Source organism: Apodemus sylvaticus, chromosome 18 (assembly GCF_947179515.1).
Source record: "Apodemus sylvaticus chromosome 18, mApoSyl1.1, whole genome shotgun sequence".
NCBI classification, from domain to species: Eukaryota; Metazoa; Chordata; class Mammalia; order Rodentia; family Muridae; genus Apodemus; species Apodemus sylvaticus.
The window spans coordinates 9,394,562-9,416,602 of record NC_067489.1 but is presented as its reverse complement, the minus strand read 5'-3'; the positions used below and the strand labels follow the sequence as shown (position 1 = coordinate 9,416,602).

The 22,041-nt window shown below is 44.8% G+C and overlaps 1 protein-coding gene across 2 annotated transcripts in view; it reads right to left on the bottom strand.

Annotated features, from left to right (window-relative positions):
- The window catches only part of Cfap97d2 (CFAP97 domain containing 2), a 28,911-nt gene extending 14,425 nt beyond the window's left edge, over positions 1-14,486 (bottom strand). For both annotated transcript variants that reach the window (XM_052162411.1, XM_052162412.1), the window contains exon 1: positions 14,187-14,486. In XM_052162411.1, the coding sequence (XP_052018371.1) occupies positions 14,187-14,357 (171 nt within the window). In that variant the 5' untranslated portion in view covers positions 14,358-14,486. The remainder of the gene's footprint in view (positions 1-14,186) is intronic.
- Between the last annotated feature and the right edge of the window lie 7,555 nt (positions 14,487-22,041).

The window sequence follows — 22,041 nt, the reverse complement described above, 5'->3', positions numbered from 1 at the left end:
GCTCTTACTTCTGAAATACTCCTCCAGAGGCAAACTTTATCTTCACAGGATGAATTACTAGGTTCTCTTCATTTTTCCACTTTTTGAAACAGAGACTTTCTGTGTAGGTCAGGGTGGTCTTGAACTCATGATTCTCTTATGTGCTGGGATCATGGGGGTGCACCACCATGCATAGTTTATTTACAAATTTGTGTATGTGTGTTATATGCGTGTGTACATATTTACATATGTACATGCATGTAGGAGTGAACACACATAACTATGTACACGTGGGAGTCAGAGGTCAATGTAAAATGTCTTTATTGCTTTTTATATATGTAAATATCTGTCTATCTATCTATCTATCTATCTATCATCTCTAGTTTTTTGAGAAGTGTTGGCACTGACTCTAGAGCTCACTGATTGTCTAGACTGTCTGGCCAGCTTCAGTCTCTGAGGTCTCCTCAGTGCTAGGATTACAGGTGGGAGCCATCAGGCCTAGATTCTTTTTTTTTTTTTTTTTTAAATGACAAAAACGAAAATATACCTAACAGGCCTAGATTCTTAGTGGTTGCCAAGGTTCTAAACTAGGGTCCTCATGCTAGTGTAGCAAGCCCTTTACTAACTGAGCCATCTTCTCAGCCCCTTACTTACTGAGTTCTAAAACAATAATGCTTAAATTATTCCAGTCTGTCCGGAGGTTCAGTGGGGCATGGGCCAGTCCCTTGGCCCCGAGCCCTCTGTCTCTAATGACCTTGACTGTGTCCTTCCCTTCCAGAATGGTGAGGTAGCAGGGCTATCTTTTGAATCTTTAGATCAGCACAAAGCTAGCATGTCTGTAGCTGATTATAGTGGGAAAGGGCCTGCAGAGACAATAGCCCGTGTGGATAGTTAATGTTGGGGATGGTATTTCCTGCCTGCTGTGGTGGACACTGCACACACCTGCTGTGGTGGACACTGCACACACCTGCTGTGGTGGACACTGTACACACCTGCTATGGTGGACACTACACACACCTGCTGTGGTGGACACTACACACACCTGCTGTGGTGGACACTGCACACCTCCTGTGGTGGACACTGTGCACACGCCTGCTGTGGTGGACACTGCACACACCTGCTGTGGTGGACACGGTACACGCCTGCTATGGTGGACACTACACACACCTGCTGTGGTGGATACTGCACACACCTGCTGTGGTGGACACTGTGCACACGCCTGCTGTGGTGGACACTGCACACACCTGCTGTGGTGGACACTGTGCACACGCCTGCTGTGGTGGACACTGCACACACCTGCTGTGGTGGACACTGCACACACCTGCTATGGTGGACACTGCACACACCTGCTGTGGTGGACACTGTGCACACCTGCTGTGGTGGACACTGTGCACATGCCTGCTGTGGTGGACACTGCACACACCTGCTATGGTGGACACTGCACACACCTGCTGTGGTGGACACTGCACACCTGCTGTGGTGGACACTGTGCACACGCCTGCTGTGGTGGACACTGTGCACACGCCTGCTGTGGTGGACACTGTGCACACACCTGCTGTGGTGGACACTGTGCACATGCCTGCTGTGGTAGACACTGTGCACAAGCCTGCTGTGGTGGACACTGCACACCTGCTGTGGTGGACACTGCACACCTGCTGTGGTGGACACTGCACACCTGCTGTGGTGGACACTGTGCACATGCCTGCTGTGGTGGACACTGTGCACACGCCTGCTGTGGTGGACACTGCACACCTGCTGTGGTGGACACTGCACACCTGCTCTGGTGGACACTGCACAAGCCTGCTATGGTGGACACTGCACACCTGCTGTGGTGGACACTGCACACCTGCTGTGGTGGACACTGTGCACACGCCTGCTGTGGTGGATACTGCACGCCTGCTGTGGTGGACACTGTGCACACGCCTACTGTGGTGGACACTGCACGCCTGCTGTGGTGGACACTGCACACCTGCTGTGGTGGACACTGCACACCTGCTGTGGTGGACACTGTGCACATGCCTGCTGTGGTGGACATTGTGCACACGCCTGCTGTGGTGGACACTGCACACCTGCTGTGGTGGACACTGCACACCTGCTGTGGTGGACACTGTGCACACGCCTGCTGTGTGGACACTGCACGCCTGCTGTGGTGGACACTGCACACCTGCTGTGGTGGACACTGCAGTAGGTTAGAACCACATTCCTCCTAGAGTGCCACCCTGACCTCAGTCTACAGTGTCTCATAGGATGATGTGTTCAGCAAATGTCAGCAGGACCACCCCTCCCCCTAAGCACACACCTCCGCTAACGCCATCCCTATACATTACTGCTTTGTGTTTGGGGGCTGGTCTCTGTGAAGGCACACGTAACTGGCTTATAGGCCACTGGAACATGTCTTCCCAGTGGGGTTAGGAGTGAGCTGCGTCAGCGCTCAGGTTCATTTCACTCTCAGTAGTTGGGAACGCCTTTTGAATTTAATTTGCTTTGTAGAATGTAAGATATTTACACAGTTCCAATGCCAAATATGCCCCAAATAGCTTTTTAAAAGAGACATGGGTGGGCTCCAGAGATGGCTCAGCATTAAGAGCACTGACTGTTCTTCCAGAGGTCCTGAGTTCAATTCCCAGCAACCACATGGTGGCTCACAGCCATCTGAAATGGGATCTGATGTCCTATTCTGGTGTGTCTGAAGACAGCGACAGTGTACTCACATACATAAAATAAAAAATTAAATAACTTTTTAAAAAAAGAAAGAGACCTGAGTTTTTTCAACTCCATTCAGCTCTCATTAGCAATTCTTCAGTGTTACATTTATTTTCATATTAAAAACATCAAGTCATATAGAATATGCCTACACTAACTTCACAGCCCATGTGCATCTAAACATTGGCACACATTTTCGCCTGTTTCATTTACAGTATCAACAGAGTTTACGCATCTTTCCCGAAACTGTCTTTCATGAAACAATATGTATTAGTCATTTTTTTTGTTAATAGAATTAAATACTCGAGGATGAGTACTTTATAGAAAAAGGGTTTATTCTGCTTGGCAGTCCCGGACCATCTGATGCTGCTGGCCTTCTCACCAGCCAAGCCCCTGCAGATGCAGAGATAGGGGGAGAGATAAATGGATGTATGCATATGCATGTATGTATGTATGTATGTATGTATGTATGTATTTGCATGTGTATTTGTGCACACATTACCATTTACATGTTTCTGGTCTCTCATCCATTCGTTATCTGTCTGTCTATCATCTATCTATTTATCTACCCACCTACCTACCCACCTATCTATCTATCTATCTATCTACCTACCTACCTATCTATCAATATTCTGTTTATTATCATCTATCTACATGTGGAGATGGAAACAATATTCATTTCTGCCAGGCAAGAGCTCACTGTAAAGACGACCCTCCTACCACCCCTCTGCTTTTATTAAACGCCCAGGATGGAGTCCTGGGGCTCTATCCTGATGGCATTGTCTAATCCAAATCACCCCCATGGGCTTCACCCCAAACATCATAGTGGATCAGGTCTCTACCCTGACAATGTATGTGCCCGTGATGGGGCTTAAATTTCAGCACAAGCCACAACAGACTACATTCCAGAAACAACTGCACAGTAGTGCGTGGAGAAGTCCCTTCCCCCTTCTACAATTGTATAAGGGTCATTATGTGTAAAGTACCCTATTTACCCAGCTGCCCATTGAAGAATATTTGAACTGATTCCAATTTTGCTATTACAAAGAAAAAGCTGCAATTAACATCTTTTGCAATTCGCCTTTGTGTATTTGCCAGTGTATCTGGAATTGGGATTGCTAGGGTAAAGGCTAAACATGTGCCCAGCGTTCTGAGGTATTGCTCAGTTCCCATGGGCTTCTGCCTTTCACACACAGCACAGCACAATGCTGGTCTTTTCCTTACCAGGCTCAGACTTGAGAAACAGTATTAGAGGGCACACTTGGTTTGCATTTCTTTATTATTAGTGAAGTTGGCCATCTTTTTTATAGGTTAAAAGTTATTTGAAATCCTTCCAAGAACTGGTTTTCTGCATTACTTGTCCATTTTTGCCCTCCTAGGCCTTTATTTAAAAAAAGATTTATTTATTTTATGTATGTGAGTACACTGTAGCTGTCTTCAGACACACACCAGAAGAGGGCATTGGATCCCATTACAGATGGTTGTGAGCCACCATGTGGGTGCTGGGAATTGAACTCGGGACCTCTGAAAGAGCAGTTGGTGATCTTACATGCTGAGCCATCTCACTGAGCCAAATCTCCAGCCCTGCTCTCCCAGTCTTAAAGCCCGCTTACATGTGACTGTGAGCTTTTGTGATGTAATGCACAATTATTTTCTCCACTTACGCTTGCTTTCCCTCCACTTATTATTTACGCCATGCTATTATCTTTTTATTATTATATAGAGTTTATCAATCTTCCTTCAGCTTCAAAAGGATTTGAATTATGGTTAGCATGTTTTTCTCCTACAGTTCAATAGAGTAATTTTTGTATTTTCCACTACTTACAGAATGCACCCAGGTTTATCTTTTATGTATAAACAGCATCCTGCCACTCAGTGCCACTTGTTTGAGATGCTGCTGCTGCGGGGACCTGAATACTCACAGCCTCCAAAGTCATATGTTGAAATCGTAATCCCTAGCATCAGAGATGGAGTCGCTGGAGTGATGAGACTCTGGGGCAGATCCCCTCTAAATGGGATAAATGGAAGAGAGATCCTAGCAAGAGGGACCAGGGAAGGACACCATCTGTAAAAATGGCCCGGGCCAGGCACTCCAGTCATGGTGGGAAACTTATTCCTCAGCGTAGAGGGAGAGGTAACCCTGTGGGCAGGTGTAGCCTTGGAGATGAATTTGCAGTTGCGGTACAAAACATATGTGTCAAAGATGGCCTCTTTCTTCAATCCTCATTAAAGGGCACAAGGCTTGGCTTCAGTCTTCTGCTTCTACCACCAGGGGGCACTGCAGTAAGATCTATCTATCCCTTTATCTATCTATCTATCTATCTATCTATCTATCTATCTATCTATCTATCTATCTATCTATCTTTTATAATATGTTATATAATATATTAATACACAACATATATAATAAAATGTAACACATTTATAATGTAATATTTCTATTTATAATTTGATTTATACTTACTGTATTTTTATTTTATTGTATTTATAATATTCATATGATATGTGTATATAATTTATCTAATATTATATTATTTATATAATATTAATATAATATTATGTTATATAATTATATATTATATATAACATATATTATATTATGTGTATTATATATATATTTATTTATTTATTTTTTAATTTTTTTACTCGATATAATTTATTTACATTTTAAATGATTTCCCCTTTTCTAGCCCCCCACTCCCCGAAAGTCCCGTAAGCCCCCTTCTCTTTCCCTGTCCTCCCACCGACCCCTTCCCACTTCCCCGTTCTGGTCTTGCCGAATACTGCTTTACTGAGTCTTTCCAGAACCAGGGGCCACTCCTCCTATCTTCTTGTACCTCATTTGATGTGTGGATTATGTTTTGGGTATTCCAGTTTTCTAGGTTAATATCCACTTATTAGTGAGTGCATACCATGATTCACCTTTTGAGTCTGGGTTACCTCACTTAGTATGATGTTCTCTAGCTCCATCCATTTGCCTAAGAATTTCATGAATTCATTGTTTCTAATGGCTGAATAGTACTCCATTGTGTAGATATACCACATTTTTTGCATCCACTCATCTGTATGTGTATATAATATGTGTATATAATTTATCTAATATTATATTATTTATATAATATTAATATAATATTATATGTCATATAATTATATATTATATATAACATATATTATATTATGTATATTATATATTTATATATAATTTTTATTTATATTTATATAAATTTATAACTTACTTGTATATTTATATATATTTAAATATATAATATTTCATATAAACATATTTACATATAATATAATATATATTATGCTGGGAGCAGACAATCAAGGTACAGCAACATATATATAAATTATATATGATAAATAATACAGAATATGTAATAATACAACATATAATATATTAATTGTAATATACAATATATAACAATATAATAAATAATATAATAAATAGAATACATAATATAATTATAACATAAGTATAATTATAAAATATAATTTATAATGAATTATATACTATATTATATTATATATTATATATATTCTGTATTATAAAATTACATAATATATAATATATTCTGCGTTATCTGTAATTTATATATTTCTGCATCTCGATTGCCTGCTCACAGCCTCTGGAACAGTGAGGAGACTGCTTCTGTCTGCACAGAGTCTGCAATGACACCACTTTGACTGTCTTCTGATTTTCATATGCATTTGAGGCTGAATCTACTGCACCTTTGGTCTGTCTCCTGTCTGTGCTTAGCACAGCTTCATGCTTAGGTCCAGAGGCCTTGTGGTGGATTTAGCATCTGTATCATAGGTTAGCCTCCTGGAATCATGCTTTCTTTCCAGTATTTTCTGAGTTTTATGCATGGCCTATCAGGTATGCTTGATGATAAATGTGTCTAGTCCCAGGGGAAGAAGAAACACTGCCTTTCCCTAAGGATACAAAGTAACTCAAGAGAAATTGCTAACTTTGTATATCCAGTGTTTATCTTCTACCACATTGCACCGTTCAGATTTGTCAGAGTCTTCTGCTGTCACCTCTGGGATGTTCTGTTGCTCTCTACACAGGTGTGGGAAGACATGTACTCAGTTCCCCTTCTTTCTTGACATATAGAACTGGAATCCTGGAACGCTTTAAAGCCATGGGTACTTTCCTGTTGGTAGCCGGTGCCAGCTGGTGATGAGGTTCATGCCTGACCTCAAATGGAGACCGGTCACCAGTGGGCTGATCATGAAACTGTAGAGTTAGAAGCTTTGGTCCCAGTCCTCAACCCCTGTGAGGAGAGCAGGGATGAAGGTTAAACTAGTCCCCAGTGCTTAGTGACCTGATCGTGCCTGCCTGTGTAAGGGACGCCATTAAGAACCCAAGGGACAGTCTGGGTTCTAACAGACGGCCCTGCGGAGGTTCCTGGGGGCGGGAATTCTAATAGACGTGTAATGTTGTCTAATTATTGCTCTAATCTATCTTTTCCATATGAAATGACGTGGGCATTTTCTCACAGCCTTATAGTGTCTGGGGATAGCTGTCAAATATTAAGCCCAATGTTTAAGTTAGACTGTTTTCTTAGTGTTGAGTTTAAGGGTCATTTGTACATTTTGGAAAACATCATCTTTATATTCATGATTTACAAACCTTTCTCTGGGTTGTCTCTTCTAACACTGTTTTCCACAGTGTGGAAACTTTTTTTTTTTTTTAAATTATGATGAAGCCCAGTTTGTCTGTTATTTCTTTCATGAACTATGCCTTTCTTCAGTTTGTATATACAAATATATCCCTATTCCAAAGATCATTAAATTGCCATCTGTCATCTAGCAGTTTGATGGTTACATTTTACATTTAGACATATGGTAAAGTTTTTACTTAATATTTGCGAGACTTGCAAGTTCTGAGTCTAGATTGCTACTCCTACTACCACCACTACTACTTTGCACACAGATGTTTAGTGGACTCAATACTATTTATTGAAAAGATTATTTTTGTCCAATGTATTACTTTTGACTTTTTGTGAAATATTATGTGATCATAATTATTTGTGTGCTTATTTCTAGTTCCTTTTTTAAAAAAAGATTTCTTTATTTTATGTATATGAGTACACTGTAGCTGTCTTTAGATACACCAGAAGAGGGCATCAGATCTCATTACAGATGGTTGTGAGCTACCATGTGGTTGCTGGTAATTGAACTCAGGACCTCTGGAAGAGCAGTCAGTGCTCTTAACCACTGGATAATCTCTCCAGCCCTCTGGCTCCTTATTTTGTCTCACTGATCTAGTTGACTCTTCTTTGAGCAATACCACACCATTCTGATGACTATAGCTTTAGAGTATGCCTTTAAGACAGGTATCTCTAGTCCTCCAACTTGATTCTGACTTAATTTCCTTTCTTCCTCCCTCCCTTCCTTCTTTCCTTCCCCCTTTCCTTCCTTATTTTCCATCTCTTCACTTTCTCCTGTTGTATAATGGATTACATTAATTGTTACTTGAATAATAACCCATTCATACTAGGGATGAATCCCAGTTGGTTGTGGTATATAATTTTTAAAACCATGTTGGATTCTATTTTGTAGTGCTTTGTTTGAGATTTTTACATCTATATCCATTTGGTATTGGTCTGTGGTTTTATTTTTCTTACTAATTTCCTGATTTGCTCATTTCTCTATGTCAGCTAACTTGTTATTTAACTCCCCACACCCTTGTGTTTTTGAGGCAAGGCCTCATTATGTGACCACAGCTTGCCTGGAACTTGCTATGTAGAACAGACTGGCCTTGAACTCAAGGAGATCCTCCTGCCTCTGCCACCCTAGTGCTAAGATTAAAGCTTGTTCCTCTTTTGTACAAACCTATGCCCCAGGGATGAAGTAGTTGTTATCACATCTCACACATTTTGAGAAACTGTGTTTCATTTTTACTTAGTTCAAAACATTTAAAAGTTTTCTTTGGAGGGCTGGCAGGATGGCCTAGTGGGTAAAGACACTGTCACCAAGCCTGATGACCTGTGCTCGATCCCTGGGATCCATGATGGAGAAAGAGGACCAACTCCTGCATGCACCTGCATATGTGCATGAGCTCACACAAACACACACATATGTATAAAATAACTGGAATGCATTTGTCTATATACTTCTCTTAAGATATTTTCCTTAGCCCATGGGTTACTTTAAAGTATAGTGTTTGATTTCTCATGTTTGGAAATCTCTCCAGTTACCTTCCTATTATTCATTTCTAGCTCAATCCCACAGTGATTTGAGAACAAATATCATGTGATTTCTAACCTGTCAGGTTTACTGTGGTGTGTTTCTTGGGCTGGGATGTGGTCTATATTAGTAAACATTCTAGATGGCCTGGAGGAAAATGTTTATTATGTTGCTATTAGGTGGAGTCATCTGTAGATTTCAATCCAACACACTGGTAGTGTTAACCAAGTTCAAACATTTCCTTACTGATTTTCTGCCTGGTGATCTACTTCTGAAGGAAGGTATTAAAATCTCCAGCTGTGGTGGTAGAGTCATGTATTTCTCCCCCTCCCCCCTTTAAAACCAGGACATGTTGAATGGCAGTTGTGTCTATACATCTGTATAGATCTCTCTCACCCTCCACACATCTGTATAATGCAGTCACCAGCACTCATTGAATGCAGCTGTTTCCACACATCTGTATAACACATGTGATCCCTCTTGCCCTCCACCACCCTTCTGTTGCCCTCACCCCACAATTCAGAACTTTCTCTTGCAGTTCTCTCTTAGCTTGACACGCTATTGCCAGCTGCTTGCATATTAAGGATTATTATCTTTTTGAAGGTTAACCCCCCACTGCAGACATGCAAGACATTTCAAACCCCTAGTGAAATTCTTTGTTTTAGAATCTGCTCTGCCTAAGATTAAAAAGTTGTTCTTGTTTCCTCTTAATCAAGGTTAGCATGCTGTATATTTTCCATGCATTTATTTGTAATCTATACAACTCTATACTGAAGTGGATTTCTTCGGCCAACATGATATGGTTAAATATAATTTTGATCTGCCTTGATAATTTTAAACATTTATTTACCTGTTGTGTCTTTCGGGGAATGTATATTCTATAACATGTGTGTATGTGATAACGTGCAGAAGTTGGTTCTTTCCTCTCACCATGTGGGCTCCAGGAAATCAAGCTCAGGTCCCGGGCTTGGCGGTGAGAACCTTTTCCTGCTGACACTCTCACAGGTCTCCATCTCTGTGGAGATGCTGGTGCATTTAGACCAGCAGTTCTCATCCTGGGGTCACGACCCCTTTGTCAAACCTCTATCTTCAAAGATATTTATATCACAATTCATTACAGCAGCAAAATTATAGTTATGAAGTAGCAATGAAAATAATGTTATGGTGGGGAGTCACCACAACATGGGGAGCTGTATTAGAGTCACAGTATTAGGAAGGTTAAGAACAGCTGATCTAGGCTATAGACATACAAAGTGTTTGTTAATACAGTTGGATTCATATTATTACATTTGTTGTGTCTATCCAGCCTAGTTCTTTGCTCCTTGTTTTGGTTTTATACTAGTTTTCTGCCTTTTCTTACTTTATTTGAGATTAGACATATTTATTTTATTTTATGCATACAGATGCTTTGCCTGCATGTATGAATGTATACTGTATGTGTATCTAGTGCCTGAGGAGGCCAGAAAAGGGCATCAGATCTTCTAGAACTGGAGTTACAGGAGGTTGTGAATCTCCATGTGGGTCCTGGGAGCTGACTCTAAGTCTTCTTTCTGCGAGAGCAGCCAGTGGTCTTAGACACTGACCCATCTCTCCAGCCACATCAGTTAAACATTTTAAAGAGGTTTTTAACTGTTTCCCATGCAGTTTGCCACATACACTTAAAACTATTCCATGGTCCATTTTCAATTAACATTACCATGAATCGTGAGTAGCGTCTTACTATGTAACAACTAAATCCTGCTACTTCCCTCCTGATCCTGTATCATCAAAGTATACGCAGACACACATAATCCAGGCCACGGTATTTAAATCTTTCCTTATTACATGTATTTGAGTGTGTGTGTGTGTGTGTGCTGTGTGCACGCACACAGTCGATAGCCTGTCGGAGGACATGTGGGAGAGCTGGTTCTCTCCTTCCATCATTTGGTGCCAAGAATCAAATTCAGGCCATGAGCCTTGGCAGAGGTTCTTTACCAATCCCTGAGATGTTTCTTTCCTTTTGTTTTTCTGAGGTCCAACTATGATACGCCTATGTGTAGTTTGAGACTCTTAGCCTTTAGGGCATCTCCAGCTCCTTGCCCCTCACTCTTCCTTCTAATTACCTCTTCCCTTCCTTCCCCGCATCTCCTTTTGGTATTTTCATCACTGGTGTACTAGTCCTCTGTACTTGTTTGGGCATCCAGGCTTGTTTTTCTTTTTCTTTTTCGTTGGTCCTTTGTTCTCTTTGATTTCAGTTTTGAAGGCTGCTATGGTTTGACTGTTCTTCGGTGATTCATGCTGGGGGTTAATCCTTCCCATGGTGGAATTAAGAAGTGGAGCCTTTGGTGACATGATTAAATTGTGACAGCTCTTTCCTCATGAATGAAATCAAAGCCCTTATGGAATAATCACTAGAAATCTGCCTGTCCTCCCTACTCTCACCCCACTGAGGCTGTCATCGTAGAAGCCACTCTTACCAAACACTAAGGCTCCTGAGGCTCGATCTTCAACGTGTGGTCTCTTGAATGGAAAGAAACAGAAGTCTGCTGTGTGTAAGTTGTCTAGTCTGGGGTGTCTTGTTATAGCACAAAGAACAGATAGGCTCTATCAGTGCAGCCTCCGGTTTGCAGATTATCCACCAGCAGGGTAAGCCCATCAGCGGAAGGGTGCCAGGCAGACCAGGAGCGAGTAGGAAGCATTTCTAAAGAAGCAGTGAACAGAAGGCTGGCTGTGCCGTGATGGTGCTGGCTGAGGAGGGGCTCTGCTGTGCTGCTGGTGGCTCTGGGGTAGTACTGGTGGCTGGAGGCTGGAGAAAAGTGATCTCTTTTCTCTATTTTCTCAAACTGTGTTCTCAGAGATCCTCAGTCTAGCACTAACTACTTGAAAAGCTGAGATATCTACTCTTCACATTGCAACAGGGCTTGGTTTTGTACAGACTGGTCGTGCTTGGGATGGAAGAGACAGATCTCTGTCCTTTGCTGCTCCTCACTGCCTGTGTCCCACCTGCTCAGGTCTGTGTTCACCCACCAGGGCCCTTGGTATCCAGACCACAGTCACACCTCGGCCCTGAGCTGCTTGGCTCTCTGTCAACTTAACCAAAACCTAGACATATCTAGGAAGAGGAACCTCAGCTGAGAAAATGCCTCCACCTGTAGGCAGGTCTGTAGAATGTTTCTTGATTAATGACTGCTGTGGGAAGGCCCAGTCTGCTGTGGGTGCTTCCGCCCTTGGGCAGTGGTCTTGAGTTGTATAAGAAAGCAGCCTGAGCGAGCCATGGAGAGCCAGCCAGTCAGCAGTACTCCTCCATGATCTCTGCTTAAGTTCCTGCCGACTTCCTTTGACGATGGACTGTGATGTGAAAGTGTAAGCCAAATAAACCCTTTCTTCCCCCCAGTTGCCTCGGCCATGGTGTTTTATCACATCAATAGAAACCCTGACTATGACAGTCCGCTTCCCTTGTCTATGGGTACATCACACTAGCTCCTGGCCTCCACTGTCTGATGTTCAGACCTCTCCACACTCCCAGCTGGCACGGCTTCTATGCTCCGCCCTCAGTCAGTGTGTGCTTCCTCCCAACACCCCCTTTAACTGTTGGAGCAGCTGTGCCCAAGACTGGTTCCTTGACCTTGTGTGACTTTCCTTCCCATCTTTGTGTGACTCTTTCCTTCTCAGTTAGGCTCATGGTGTGTTCTCTCACATGTTAGTGCCATCGCCTTTGTGCCAGCCTGTGGATCCCCAATGTTCTTGCTCTGCTCCTGGCCATAGCCATATCAGGGTCTCTAAAAGAGGTGGCTCAGTGGTTAAGAGCACTGGCTACATTTCCAGAGGCCCTGAGTTCAAATCCCAGGAACCACATGGAGGCTCACAATCATCTGTAATGGAACCTGATGCCCTCTTCTTGCATGCATGAAGACAGGGCACTCATATCCATAAAATAAATAAATCTTTTTAATAACAAATCATAAGCTTCTGGGACATTTCAAAGATTTATGTACTTGTGCCATAAACCAATACTTCCAGACACCTCAGGGTCCCAGCCTACTGTCCACCTCTGTGAGTCTCATTTCAGCCTTCTTTCTCAGTGACCATTTGAAACATCTTTGTGTTACAGTGTCTCAGGGGCAGAGTCTGGAAACTCACGTAAGCACAGGTTGACTGCTTATATCTCGTGGGGTTTGGGCCAGTCCCCACGATAAGCAAGAACAAGGCACCTACAGGGCTAGACTTGAAGATCACTGGGAGGAACCACAGTTGCTGCCTCTGGCCTCCTAATGAGTAGTGAGAGCTCTTTAGGGAGTTACTTAGGTGGCTAACACCACAACCAGCAGTCACGTTCAGAGCAGGTGAAACAGGTGCCCTGTGATGATGGACAAGAGACTGGAAGGCCATAGTGTGCTTCTTACAGTGGGATCAGAGGAGGTTCTCTCGAGAGGTGGTAGAGAGCTTCAGAGGAGGGCTACATGGGAGCTTCAAGGGGACAGTGAGGTGGGGACACAGGCAGCCAAGGGAGGGGTGCGGCTGGAGCAGCAAGTGAGCCAGGGAAGAGTTGACTTCCTAGGGCGCCACCTCAGACTTCAGAAGGAAACAGGGTTGATTATTGATTTGGTACCTGGGTAATCACTGAAAATAGCCACTCTATTCCTGATGTTTCTAGATCTAAGAACATCCTCCATCCAGTATTCCCAACACAGCTAAGGAGATGTGGCTAGCCTAATAAGAAGGCCAGACAGCAGGGCTGAACTCCGCCATGACATTCTTAAGCAATAGCCAAATCTTTATCCAGGAAGTAGAAGTGGCAATTGTCTCTCCCCTTTCCAGGCCAAGGCAGGTTTTAGCTCCTTCTGATGCATGTAATGTGGACCAGGAATGGACATCAGGTCCTTTTGTCCTAAAATGGTTTCAAGTATTTTGGGGGAAGTTGAGTACTTTAGGAACACACTCTGTGTTTGGGGATGGTCTTGATTCCAAGTTCGTGGAAACCTTGTTCACTGGTGACATAATGATAAACCCTCTTAAGAACTCTCAGGGCTGGAGAGACCCTTAGCAGAGTCATGGCTGCTCTTCCAGAGAATCTGGGTTTGAGCCCCAGCACCGACAACTGTCTGTGACTACAATTCCAAGGGATCTAACGCCTTCTGGCCTTCACAGGCACTAGGTATGCAGGCGGTACACAGACATACATGAAAGCAAAGCGTTCATACACGTGAAATAAAATATCTCTTTAGTTAAAAAGACACTCTGCCATTCTGACCTTCTGAATCCACGCTGGACTTCCCTGGTCTCCGTCTGTCACCCCAACCCCCAGCACGAGGCTCCAGGTGTCTTCCTACCTTTTTCCTGTGGTCCTGGTAGGTTTTCTCCCAGGCTCTCTGCAGGTCCCTATTAGCCCACGGGGTGGTCAGCTGGGGTACTCTGTGCATCTCAGATCGCAAACTCCAGCTTCCCTTCAGAGAGGACAAGGCGTAGCAGGACAGCCCCAGCAGAGCTGTTTGTGGGGTCATGTGACTGTTGCCATAGCACCCAAGCCTGAGGAGAGTCCAGTTCAGCCTGTGGAGGCTTTTGAACAAAGATGAGAGAGAGCTAAGAGACAAATAGACCCTCCTTCCACCCCAGTGGCTGCCTTGGGTCTTGATGAGCTCACCGCTGCTGCTGTGAGTAGTGCAAGTCAGATCCCAGCTCCAGAAGAAACCATGAGAAAGGAGGCCACAGACCACACCTCCTCTGCCGGAACAGACTAGAATGGGCCAGTGCCCTCTCACGTTCATCTGCCACCTGTCACCCTCTCCCTCTCTTTCCTTTCTTAATCTTTGCATTTCTTCAGGAAAAGAAACACTTTTGGTCCTGTCTATGAATCATTTATAACAATGTTATAAATGTAATAAGAATCTTATAACAATATAACAATGACTCCAGCTCAGGTAGCAAATTTTCTTTTCTTTTTCTTCTTTGGTTGACTTGAGGCTCCGTTATACAAAGTCTTGGTCATTTCTAAGCTATTTGTTTTTAAGTTTCATTTTCATGACACAAGTTATTTTTTTTTAAATCTGTCTTGGACAAACTTTCCTTAGCAACCTAAAAGACCGTCAAAAAGAATAGAAACATTGTTTTTATTTCAGAATTCTGGTCTTTGTAACATTTGGTGTCCAGAACTTAAGAGTACAGAATTGATAGATGCCACTCCCTGCTCAACTCTGGTTAAATGAAGGTTGGGACCCGCACAGAGCGCATGATTTAGGGGCTGTCGACACATCAGCTGTGCTTGAGTCAGACTCAGAAGATATTAATGAAGCCAAGGCCATGGTGGCCTCCTGAGATGCTGTGGACAGCTAGCTACACACCCACAGGTCCTCGTCATGAAAAGTTCAGTCTAAGAAAAGACAGGGAAACTTCTATGGCCTTCTTTGGCAGGAGGATCTCTCAGGATCGGTGATCTCCTAGCATCATGGTCCCTGGCTGCTATTTAAATGTGGACGTAACTGTAAAACAAATAATGCTGGGCCTCTAGAAAGCCTGGGCCCCCTGAACATCAGGGTCCTGCTCCCTAAAGCTCTTGCACCTCAACACACAATTCTTCCTCCTCCTAAAAGAAAGAAAGAAAGTCCTGGACCTGCTCTATCCCCTTCTGAGCTCATTCTTAAGGTATTCTGACCTGCAGGAGAGGGAGATGGCACATGAGATTTGGATGATTTTCTTGCTGCTGGGGGAACCTGGCATGCAGCATGACAGGAAACAGGCACTGGATCTGCTGGGAAGGATGGACAAATGCAGAGCAGGCAGAAAGCCACCCTGTCTCGAGACGCCTCCAAACCAGCCTAGAGGCCACTGTGGAAAGGTTCACTGGCTACAGGTAGGAAGGAAGTGGTTGAGGTGGTTCTTGTTGGAGCCACATTCTCACTACCTAGACATGGCTGGTCTAGAACTCCACCTGCCTCTGCCTTCCAAGCACTGGGAATAAAGGTGTGTTTTACTACACCTGGCAACTGTTTTAAAGTGTGTTTTACCACATTTGTATGACTAGTTTTTTAAGAATGACTTGGACATGCAAGTGTCACCACACCCTTTCACAGGACACTTTTTCACAGAGCAGACTTCCTTCAACACTGGCCTGCCATCCTGGTTCCCAGTTTCTGGTCATGGCTATAGATTACCTCTGTGTACCGTGCCAGCTCTCCTGGCACTTGCAATCCCAGAACCAGAACATGGCTGGAGTAGAACATGGGCAGAGAAGGCAGCACACTGTGTCTAGGCCACGAAAGGTCAGGGAAGGTGCCTGGCAGGGAGGAAGGGGGTCGCTGATCTTCTTCATCCCTCATCATCCAGACCAGACAGAGGACTTGAACCACATTTGCTGTAGCTGAAAGGCAGTGCACACTTCACTACTTGGACTGTTTTGCCAAGAGCTCACAGGCCACGGCTTGGGGAGGCTGATCTGTACGCTGCATCCACACTGCTTGGAAAGTCCCCTGGGCTCCAGTTTCTTTTATTACCTGGCTATAGAATACGGAAGGCTTTTCAGAACTGAACAACAGCAACATTTCTGGTGTTTTAAAGGCCCCCACCCTTCCCTCATCTGCAGGGGAGGGTGTCTCCTGGATGGGTGCGTAGGCTGAATGTACATCTTCCAGTGCAGCCAGTTTCTGGAGAGGCAGGGACACAGCCTCAGCCTTTACTCTGAAAGCCTGAGGGCAGTGAGCTGCTGGGTAGAGAGCCCATACCAGCATCCAGGGAGGGCGAGGCCTGGTGCTGTCTCAACAGCCTGACAGGGGAGGCTCCGCAGGGGGCCGCAGCCTAAACACGGTGTATGTGTTTCTAAGGCAAGGGCTGAGTCACAGAATCCTTCCAGAAAGCTCTTCAGCACCCCAGGGAGGACACAAGGCCCAGCCTCCGAACACCATGGTCTCTGGCTGCCATTTAAACGTGGATGTAATTGTAAAATAAATAAACCTTTTCTCCGCTGTAAACACAAGGAAGTAGTTCATAAGTATTTTTGGCATCAGATCCTTGCCTTCCAGAGGAAGGAGAAAACACAGCAGAAGGTGGAATAAACCTTCTGTTCCAACTGTGAAGGAAATTGAAACTCAGGAAAACTGAGCATTTTTGATGAACCAGAGGGTAATTCAGCTTCTAGAAGGATGGTGTCTAAGAAGAGAAGTTGCTGCCGTGATTCTAGGTCAGAGAAATCCCAGTGACGAGAGAATTTTCACAGAGACACGGGGTGGGGGGGTGGAGCGGTATCTCTCATGAGGCAGTAGTCACAGGATGGCTTTGTGTCTCAGGAGGGAATTGTCACTAGATGGCTCTGTCTCTGGTGGGAACCGTCATTGTAATCACTTTGTGTCCTAGAGGGAACTGTCACTACACTACAACGTTTTCCTCTCTGGCCCTTTGCCAATCATTTCTTATGAGTTTGTTTATTGATGAATTGGCACAACTCTAACCAGGGCAACTAGATAAATGTCTAATGCTGAGTTTCTTTTTATTTTCCTTTCCATGCGTATGAATGTTTGCATGCATGTGTGCCTCGCTGCAGTGCCCGTGGAGGCCAGAAGAAGGCACAGGGTCCCCTGGAACAGGAGTTACAGATTCTTATTTTTATTTCTGAGACAGGATCTCACTATATAGCTCTGGCTAGCCTGGAACTTGATATGCAGATCCTGCTGGCCTTGAGTTCCACCTACCTCTGCCTCCCCAGAGCTGGGATTAAAGGGAAGCTTCATCATGCCTGGTCAGAAATGCTCTTAATGGTGAAACCGTCTTTTCAGCGGAGATACTGGGTTTCTTAGCTTCAACATTGTCAGCATCTTTGGGCCAAGTGATGCTTGGGTACAGAGTGCCCTGCAACATGTAGGATGCTCGGTGTAGCCTCTCCAGTCTAACAGTCTGTGCAAGTACTAGCAAGCTGTCTGGGAGAGGCAGGTAGGTCTCCAGTCTACTGGTGACTAGCATGGATGGAATTCCAAAGCAGGTCACTCACTCATGTGGCGAGCGAGACCCTCTGCTCAGAATGGCTCCAGGAAGGCGTGAGAGAACAGGTAGGTACAGGCAGGGGAGGAGAGGTAGTCTATATTATATACTCCTCAGAATGAAGGGCTATGAGGCTGTGCCAAGCAGAAGACGTGACAGCACCTAGAAAATGATGTGACTGCCACCCACCACTGTCCAATCCTCAGCAGACTCAGCTCCTAACACCAGACAGCAAGTGGGTTTCCGTATAGGGAATCGGTGTGCCTGCAGTGGAGGCCAGCAGACCGAGTGCTTACAGCACCAGCACCTGGGAGTGTCAGGAACCACGTTGAGGCTCAGGATGTGTATAAATTTTGCTTTGTATGTCTGAGCCGAGAAGAGGGCTGGGGACCAGGTGCCCGACTCAGTTTTGACTGGCAGGCAAGACTGTATCTTGGTTGAGTGTGCAGCGAAGACATCTAGTTCCAGATCCTACCCTCTCCTCTGACCGGATACCCTTGAGGAGATCACTCACCTTTGGGCCATTGTGTCCTTTATGGAAAGACTGACACATCTTAGGGGTGTTAGGAGGACTGAATAAGACCAAAGCTAGAAGCTCGTTTAAAAGAAAGTGCCCCCCAAATCTCAGGGGGATTAAAGGATGCAGGGCCTTGTTACCATTTGTAGCTATCTTCTTGATTTAGATTCTTGATAAACAAATTGCCACGCCATGGTGAAACTAGGCCTATCAAAAGAAGCACATTCAATTTAGGGGCAGCTTAGACTTGGAAACAATACAGATGGGCAGTATTTATAATTCTACCTATTGCTGTCCCAGAAAAACACAGGCGCCCTTCCACACAGGTGGCCCCGACAGTCGTGGTGTGGAGTCTCCTTGTCTCCCTCCTCGGGCTAAGCCATCGATCTTCTTAACTGTTCCTTGTGCAGTGAATAAAGTGTCATTAAAGTGTCATTTTTTGAAGAACATTCTTTTTTTTTTTTTGGATTTGGTTTTTTCAAGACAGGGTTTCTCTGTATTGCCCCTGGCTGTCCTGGAACTCACTCTGTAGACCAGGCTGGCCTCGAACTCAGAAATCCGCCTGCCTCTGCCTCCCAGAGTGCTGGGATTACAGGCGTGCGCCACCACCACCCGGCTTTGAAGAACATTCTTAAGTGGAATAGAGGCGGGGGACACACACACCAGGGTTTGTTTGGGGGTCTGATGGGTGTTGGCCTCCAAAGAAGAGCTTTGTGTCCTAGACCGAGACGACGGGTGTGGTTTCCAATTTGCCTTCGCCTCCCCCTGCAGAGCCAGAGCTTTAGTTACTGGATGTGGCTACTCTGGTGAACAGCACAGAACAAGGGATGTTGCTGAGAAGCAGCAGCAGAACACATCACAGCCTCGTCTAGTGTCCCATAAGGAATGTGTCCCAGGGCGGAGGGCCAGTTATCCGGCCGCTGGGCTTTGTGGGAGCCAGGTCCCTCTATCTCCTCCTTTGTGGCAAGTTTGTCTTCTCTGTTTCCTTCCAGCCCTGTTCAGCGTATCTGCCCAATTCTCAGAGCCCCCAGTCCCCAAGACTTGCTGTGCCCTTTCTTAGGACCCCACCCTGTCTACAGCCTGCGCTGAAGGCAAGTGAATCAATCAATGATCTAGAATAAACTAGACCTGTCTCTGGAACCATGATTGGCATCTGGATGTAGTAACTCAGATCCACATGTGCTTGGCCCTGAGGTACACATGAACCTAGGATGGTGGGCACTGTCCCCAACTCTGCAGGGGGGTTGGGAATGGCCTTCAGAGAGCACAGGGAGCTGGGGTAAGATGCTGACTCTGGAGACTGAAAGAGCTCCTGTGGCTTTCCTAACACCGGCTTCAGATATGTAAGAAAGTCCATCTCCTTGAATTTATCACAGACTGCAGGATCCTTCATTCTATTCAGTCTTGAACAGCCTTGAGTGGATGGAGATAGATTGGAGCACCCTATTCACGGAAGGCAGCAACGCCCACTGTTTCCATCTGGGGTCAAACACAGCTGATGTGTGTTTTCCGCCTCCCCTCCCCTAAAACAGTACCACACTCCTTAATGGAAAAATTCAGATTTCTAGCAATGAGTTTTCAAATACCCCCCCAGAGAAACTGGGGGTGGTTTGCAAGATATTTAAGTTAACTTCCTGGCTGAAGAATTCCAAAGGGCCCAGAACTTCCTAGAGTGAGTCTCTGGGCTGCTTGATAGTGACGTGGCTCGGATAGAGGTGGAAGTCACTGCAACCTCAGATAAGAACCCAGTTCTGTTTGGCTTGCAGCCACAGTTGGTTGGTCTACACAGTTACCCTGAATTTCAAAACAGGGCTGTTGTCTCTTGTGGGACTTTTTTCATCCACGGTTCGCCTCTTTGTGAATGATGTGCTCTTGAAGCTGCTTTCTCTGGATGAACTGACCTGGTGTTCAGGAGAAAACTCCGTGACTCTCCTGCTTTGGGTCAGAGGTGTTCTTAAGGCCACTTTAGTTGTTAAGGCAAAAGTATCGCTAGAGTGGTACTCAGGCACAACATCCGACGATGCCCAGCAAATAGAGCCCAGTTCTGATTCTTGACCCAGGGGTGTTCTCTCTACTCAGGCTCTGGGTGTGTGATGAATGCTTAGGGGTGTGTCAAAGGTGAGCCTTTAGCTTATTTTGGTGTCAAGATACGTCAGTTAAAAGGGGGGTTGGCCAGGTCTTTAGCCTAAACCAAGTTGTTGCTTTTCTTTGAGGTGGGAGGTGGAGGGACAGGTTTCATTCCTGGGCCACTCTGACCCCTGGGCCTGGGAGGGTTGTTGTGGGGCCACAGATCTTTCTTCTTCTTTGAAGGCTATTGGGAGCTACAGTGTCATCCTGACAACGGAAACTCACTGGGCCCTTTCTAGCCATGCTCCAGACCTCTTGTCTCCATGCAGACCACATTGGATAAGACTGACAAATGTACTAGGTGTGGTAGTCCTTTTAGTTCCAGCACTTAGGAGGCAGAGGCAGGTAGATGTCAGAGTTCAAGGCTGGCCTGAGCTATGTAGTGAGTTGCAGGCTAGCCGTGGCTACATAGCAAGTCGCAGGCTAGTCATGGCTACATAGTGAGACCGTGTCTCAAGGGAAGGAAAAGATAAAGATTGCCAAACACTTTCTAGTCATTGTCAACCCAAAGACTCCCCTCCCCCACCCGGCTGGCCTTTGCTCTGTCGGGCTCAGCCCTTTTCCTACCTGCCCCTGGCACACAGCCCATCTATGGGATAGACCGTGACTTAGCAAGAAGCTAAGAAGCCAAAGTCCAGAGCCTCACAGCCCTGAGTACTTTCTATATCACTGGTGTTTCTGACTCTGGCTAGGAGCCCCCACAGAGTGGAAGTCCTCGCTGTTCTTTATCAGGGTAGCTTTTCTTGATCATATTTAATATGTATTTAATTGCACTTAGGTTTATTGAAGAAAACATTTCAGAGCTAAAAACAAACAAATAAAAACAAAACAAAAAAGCCAAAACCCCCAAAATCCCTGAAAACCCACAGCTTCAAATTATCCACAGCTGTATCCCAAACACTGGTGCTAATAGCAGGCTTGGCTATGTGATGTTTTGCTCATGGACTTGGGTAATAATTTGGTTTGCGAGTTCTGCCTTTGAAAGCTACCAGTGAATTCGAGAGTGGGTTTTCAACCAAGAAAATTCTGGAAATCTTCAGGAACAGATTATACAGAAAGCCGCTGCTCTCCTCTTGGTGTGCTGGGTGCAGTGTTTATTATTAGCAAAGCCTGTCGGGGTTTTGCATATACGTGAAGCGTTCTGCTTGGGGTTGAAGTGGCTGCATGGGCGTGTGAAACACAGCGAGTGGAAGCCGGCAGCAAGAAGTCCAGAGCCGGGCCTGGTGGCTCACACCTTTGGTCCCAGCACATGGGAGGCAGAGACAGGTGGATTTCTTGAGTTCAAGGCCAGCCTGGTCTATAGAGTGAGTTCCAGAATAGCCAGGGCTACACAGAGAAACCCTGTCTCGGGGAAAGAAAGAGAGAAAGAAAGAAAGAAAGAAAGAAAGAAAGAAAGAAAGAAAGAAAGAAAGAAAGAAAGAAAGAAAGAAAGAAAGAAAGAAAGAAAGAAGGAAGGAAGGAAGGAAAGAAAGAAAGAGAGAAAGAAAGAAAGAAAGAAAGAGAGAAAGAAAGAAAGAAAGAAAGAAAGAAAGAAAGAAAGAAAGAAAGAAAGAAAGAAAGAAAGAAAGAAAAGACTG